The sequence below is a fragment of the Indicator indicator genome, chromosome 1 (genome assembly GCF_027791375.1).
Source record: "Indicator indicator isolate 239-I01 chromosome 1, UM_Iind_1.1, whole genome shotgun sequence".
Lineage (NCBI taxonomy): Eukaryota > Metazoa > Chordata > Aves > Piciformes > Indicatoridae > Indicator > Indicator indicator.
In genome coordinates, this window is record NC_072010.1 from 112,377,225 (window position 1) to 112,383,224 (window position 6,000).

At 44.6% G+C, this 6,000-nt stretch overlaps 1 protein-coding gene across 2 annotated transcripts in view; it reads left to right on the forward strand.

Moving 5' to 3' along the window:
* Positions 1-6,000, forward strand: part of EVA1C (eva-1 homolog C) — a 41,091-nt gene extending 35,091 nt beyond the window's left edge. The window contains exons 6-8 of one of the 2 annotated variants that reach the window (XM_054387364.1): positions 2,449-2,528; positions 3,631-3,721; positions 5,482-6,000. In XM_054387364.1, the coding sequence (XP_054243339.1) occupies positions 2,449-2,528; positions 3,631-3,721; positions 5,482-5,870 (560 nt within the window). In that variant the 3' untranslated portion in view covers positions 5,871-6,000. The remainder of the gene's footprint in view (positions 1-2,448; positions 2,529-3,630; positions 3,722-5,481) is intronic. The other variant, XM_054387354.1, reaches the window with a different exon arrangement.

A 6,000-nucleotide genomic window follows, 5' to 3' on the forward strand; every position in this document is an offset into this window, starting at 1 on the left:
AATCATACTCCCCACCTCGTGGGTCAGCAACCATTTAGGGCTAGTGTGTCTGGCTGCATTTTTATTTTTGCAGTTAATTCCTGCTAGTAGAAGCTCAGCAGGAGTCAGAACATGCTGGCTTCTAGCAGGCTGAGTGCCCCCAATAACCTGCTCAACATCATCTCGTGTCTGCAAGAGGTGGCATCTCCTGGTTCTCGTTGAGGCTGAACTTCAGGAGCCTCTCTCATTAAACACAGCTCCTGACACCCCATATTGTATCTGCACTCCCTGGATGCCATTCAGAGTCTGTCTGTGGGCTGTATTTGGCAGCTTGCTGTAGGTGACTGACTCCAGCCTTCCTGACAAAGTAGTGCTGACACAAGTTGTACTATAGATGTATTGATACAAATTCCTCATGTTACTACCAGCTTTTCTGTTTAATGACCTGATGCAGCCTAGTTATAAAGTCCTCATGTCTGAAATAAAGCCACAGCAAAAATGAACACTGCAAGCAATCAGAAGCCTTTTTTGTCCATGCCATTTTGAATTAAGTATCCCCCTACAATAAATATTTGAAAGCCAAATTAACAGCTATTCAAACACAATGGTAAGCCATGGAGAAAGGATTAGTACTGTAGCAAGCAAAGGGAAGCAAGCAAAACTTCCCAGGGAAGTTCCCTCTGGGAGAGGAGCAGAAGGAACGTAAGGCCAGGTGAAGGAGCCTTCGACTGAGCTGGTGCCCATGTGACAGAAGCTTCAGGTCACACGAAGGCACTGGGGATGGTGTGTCCTCCCAGGAGATTGTTCATAACACATGCATGTTGTTCATAACAGCCAGGCCTGCAAGTTCAGAGTGCAGTCTGAAAATAAACCATCCTGCTCACTGTCTGCCTCTTGCACCTACAAAAGTATTCAGCCACTGGAAAACAGTTAAGAATTACGATGAGGTACAAGCCAAAATAGATATGAGCTCATTCTGCCCTATCTCTGTTGGCCTTCTATTGCAAACAGGAGCTAAGAGTCTTGAAAAAATGCCTTCATCAGGAAAGAAAACAACTGTGACTTTGAGCCCACACACACAAAAGTTCTGCTCAGAAAAAAGTGCTATTTTTAGCTGTTTTTCAAATGAAAACTATGCTAAGCTACAAACTCCAGTCTCCTCTGTTCTGTTTAACTTTCCTTACCACTATTTATTTGCTGAAATTTCTTGCTTTTCCCCCCCGTCTTCACATCAGACTGAAAAAAAAAAATCAGTCAATCTGCCTTCACATAGTACAGGGGACAGGTGCCAAGATCTGAGTATCTGAAGGCCCATTCATCTAACAAGAATATGTGAACTATCACTGTCTTCATGATGCACCTGCTTTTATCTCTTATTATTTTAAGAAGAGCATGAAAACTTACCAAGGGAAAAAATGAAATGAGGAGGATGCAGCTCACTGTCACCTAAGCACCTCTCTTCCTATCCTGCACACCTTCATTCTCAGTGACCATTTGTCTCAGAGGCTTTGCAGAGGATGTGACACAAGACTTAAATTATTTTGTCTGAGAATTACAGTGAATTATCCTCATCCAAAACCAGTATCTGGATGCAGTTTAGCATCTGACTGTAGCCCATTTTTTCCTGAACTTAGAGGTCAGTTTTGTCTGCTATGCATGGGTTAGCACACCCCTTGTTGAATGGAAAACAAGGGGGCAGGTGTCACTGTATGCAGCTGTGTTAACGTTCCTGGACCTCCACACAGGCTGGTGTGTGAATCAGTCACAGGTCCAGAGCTGCCATTACTAGACACTCACAGAAAACTGCAGCATTGTATGCCTCCTTAGGTATATCAAATAATCAGTGCTATATCCATGCATTCCATCCCTCAGGCTCACTCTGCCTGCCCATGTTTATTTCACTCTTCTTCCCAGTTACTTTATTCCCTTTCCCACCTCCTTTTCCTCCCCACCAGTGCTAACCCTGTGAGCAGCATGCTCTTTGCCACCATCCCATGCCACAGCATCCAGTGCAGTGCCTCCTGGTGTGCTAGATCTGTGGGTAGTGGTGGAAGGAGAAGGACGTGGCACTGGGTGCAGCCACCCTCCTGGGACAAGCCATCAGGGTGAGAGTATAAGTTTAGGTTACTGTAAGTCAGGGCAATGCAGCAGACAGCAGCCCTAGCTGGGACTGATATGGTGGGGATAGGCAGCACCAACTCTGCAAACACTCCTGGCCTTTGGGCATGAGGCAGCATCTCTGAGCCACTGAGGAGGCTCAGGCTGATTGTAGCACTGGGGCAAGACTTGCATACTGGCAGGGCTGGCTCTTGCTTGTGCTGGCTCTGAATGCAGCCACCCACTCTGATTCCTTCTGTAGCACTTTTGAAACTGAGTTAATAAGGTGAGTGCTAGCAGCAGGATTGGTCATTACCTGAGGATCTGGTTCCTCAAACTAACACCACACAATTTGTCTTTCGTCTTTTCAAGTTCCTAAATTGATCCTCACGGCAGTCAACCCCCTGGCCACTGACAGTAAGTCTTCTGTAAAACAGAACAATGGTATGTACCATCAAAAACATATGGCTTGCTGCTCTGCTTTCTCTTTGGTTGAAATAGGAGGTTTTGCCACTGTAGATCTTGCTCTGAGGGAGGTGGGATGAGGTCATGGGAACCCTGCAGAAACAGGAGGGCAGGATGACAGGCTGGGAGCAAGGCAGGACCCATACCAGCACGACTCTGCTGTCACAACACTATGAAATCAGTGGCCCATCCAGATCTGCCTGTAACCAGTGTGATGCCTTCTAATTTCAAATGAACCATGGGAAAAGAAAAAGTGAAACTGCATTTTTTTCTGGGTGGAGAGTCTTTTAAGAATTATGCCAACACCTGCTCTTCTTAAAGGCAACAAAATTGATGATGTGGCTAATGCATATTTGCTATCATCACCAATGGGATTATACTGCAGTGACTGGACTGGGAAGTTCTTTTGAGAGCTGTGAAGCATAATGAAGTAAAATTAGTTCAGAAACTTTACTGGGAAAAGGCATGGGTAGGAGATAATTTTCTATTCATCACAGAATCATAGAATGTCTTAGGTTGGAAGAGACCTTAGAGACCATCTACTCAAACCATGGCAGGAACTCCTCTCAATTAGACTTGGTTGCTCAAGGCCTCATCCAACCTGGCCTTGAATACCTCCGGGGAGGAGGCATCCACAACCACTCTGGTCAGCCTATTCCAGAGTCTCACCAGCCTCGTACTGAAGAACTTCCCAAGATCTAGTGTAAAACTACTCTCCCTCAGCTTTAAACCGTTCCCCCTTGTCCTATCAATGGACACCCTTGTGAAAAGTCCCTCTCCACCTTTCCTATAGGCTCCTCTCAGGTATTGGAAGGTAGCTATGTGGTCCTCCTGGAGTCTTCTCTTCAGGCTTGTCTAGATACTCAGTATTTTGAATATTTCCTTATTTATAATTTGTTTACATATTTATTTTATTTATCAAACTTTTTTTTTTTGTTGTTCTAATGTTCTGCAAGGTTCCTACAGCACAACACTGGCCTGCCTGTGTTTTAGGTGCACTTTTTAGTTTAAAAGTTATTGGGTGAATATCAGTTCAGTAGCTTCATCATCAATGATACAATTCAATTTGCTTTACCTCCACATGTTGCAGGTGTTGACCTTGATCCAAAGGAATCAAGACTTCCAAAGAAAGATGGAACTATTGTTAGCAACTCCTTGGCTACATTTGCATACCTTAGAGGTAGGAAAATGAGGCTGAAATTGTTTTCTTCATTAAATCATGACATTTCTGGGGAAAAGGGAGGATCACTTCAGAAGGTCACAACTTGTATTCTCATGTTTATAGTAACAATATTATTACAATATGATCACAGTCTTGTGGATGGGACAGTCACAGCATAATTGATATTTATAGAATATTTTCCATCTTGAAGGATCCAAACTCTCTTAGAGACCGCAGCCAAGATATTTTTTAATGAATATTTTCAATGGGGACAGTCAGTTGTTCAGTATTTTTGAAAACCTGGTCCTGATCTGGGAGCAGAGCTGGAGACATCCATTTTTGGAAATGTTGGTTTGCACACATACAAGGATCATTGAGGAGCAGTGAAAAAAAAAAAGAAAAAAAAGCCAATCCAAATCCAGCCCTCTCTGGTATGGGACATGGCAGGGTTTGTGACTTAGCAACACTTAAGGCAAATTTCAGAGATTCATAGAATTGTTAGGGTTGGAAGGGACCTCAAGGATCATCTAGTTCCAACCCCCCTGCCATGGGCAGGGACACCTCACACTACATCAGGTTGCTCACAGCCACATCCAGCCTGGCCTTAAACACCTCCAGGGATGAGGCTTCCACCATCTCCTTGGGCAACCTGTTCCAGTGTCTCACCATCCTCATGGTGAAGAACTTCTTCCTAACACCCAATCTGAACCTACCCACTTCTAATTTTGCTCCATTCCCCCTAGTCCTATCACTACCTGACACCCTACAAAGTCCCTCCCCAGCTTTCTTGTAGGCTCCCTTCAGATCCTGGAAGGCCACAATAAGGTCTCTTCAGAGCCCTCTCCTCTCCAAACTCAACAACCCCAACTCTCTCAGTCTTTCCTCATAGGAGAGGTGCTCCAGTCCTCTGATCATCCTGGTGGCCCTTCTCTGGACACCTTCCCACGCATCTGTATCTTTCTTGTAATAGGGGCTCCAGACTGGACGCAGTACTCAAGGTGGGGTCTTACCAGAGTGGAATAAAATTTTGATTAGGCAAATAAATTCATGATCACCAAAACTCTTTAATATCACAAGAGAAGTCATGAATTTTGGAAGTAAGCAAAGTATGATGCTGAGAAGTGATTCTGGAGCTAAGATTTCTGCTCTTCTAGGAAACACCAAGAGCCACACAGCTGTCAAGCATCATCTCACAGTCTTTGCAAGGGTTTCCCCTGCCAGCACGAAGAGTAGCTGCAGCCCCACAAGACAAGACTCTCCTCCCTGCTGGCAGCACCCAGCTGCCACCAGCTGCTATCCCCAAATACCTAGACCCCACCAGCTTTGAGAGCCCCCAGCAACACCCCAAGTAGCCAGGGCTGGATTTTACAACCCCTCAAGAAAGGCTGTTCCACATCTGTCTCACTTGTTGCTCTACTGAAAAGTTATCTCAGGGAATGTCGAGGAAGAAAAATGCTCGCTACCCAGTCTGGCCTGGAGATGCTGCCGTGGTGCCACACAGCCCAGAGCTGTTCTTCCCATGCCCCCTCTTTGTGAGGGTAAGGCCCATTTTGGCAGGGTGGCTGGGAAAAAAAAGGGAAAAAAAAAAATGTGTGCTTCTAGTAGCTGCTTGAGAATGCTAGCAAGCTGCTAATAAAATGATGGAATAATGTTGCTGCTTTATCATGTTATTAAGAGGCAGGGATTTCTGCACTGCTTTGGAAATGGCAGCTGATGCTTTTGTAGCTAGACTTTGGCAGAGTTTGTCAAGTGTTTAAGTACAGGCTTTCTGATTTCAGATCACCCTGAAAGAGCAGCACTCCTGTTTATGTCCAGTGTTTGTGTGGGCTTAATCTTCACACTCTGTGCATTGGTGATCTGCGTGTGGTGCTCGAAGGACATCAAGAAATTGCACAGAAAGAAGAATCAATTAGTGCCAGGAAGTGACAGAGCATACGAGAACAGTGAAAATGAGGAGCAGGAGGAAGACTCCTCTGATTCGGATGTCCAGGATGAGGTAGCAGAACTTTACAGACCTTCTTACTCAGGTTATAATTCAACAGAGGCTGCAGAACTGGCCGAAAGGATAGAGCGCAGGGACCAGATCATCCAAGAGATTTGGATGAACAGTGGCTTGGATATGACACCTCCCAGAAATATGAATACATTTTATATTAATGAACCATAAATGGCTTATTTTGGATGATGCCCTAGCTGTTTTTTATAAAAAAGAAATGTACCTTCTGTGAAGGAACATTTGTATCAGTGCATATAATTATTTGTGAGGTAAGACAAAATGTATGCAATAAAAGGAGAGT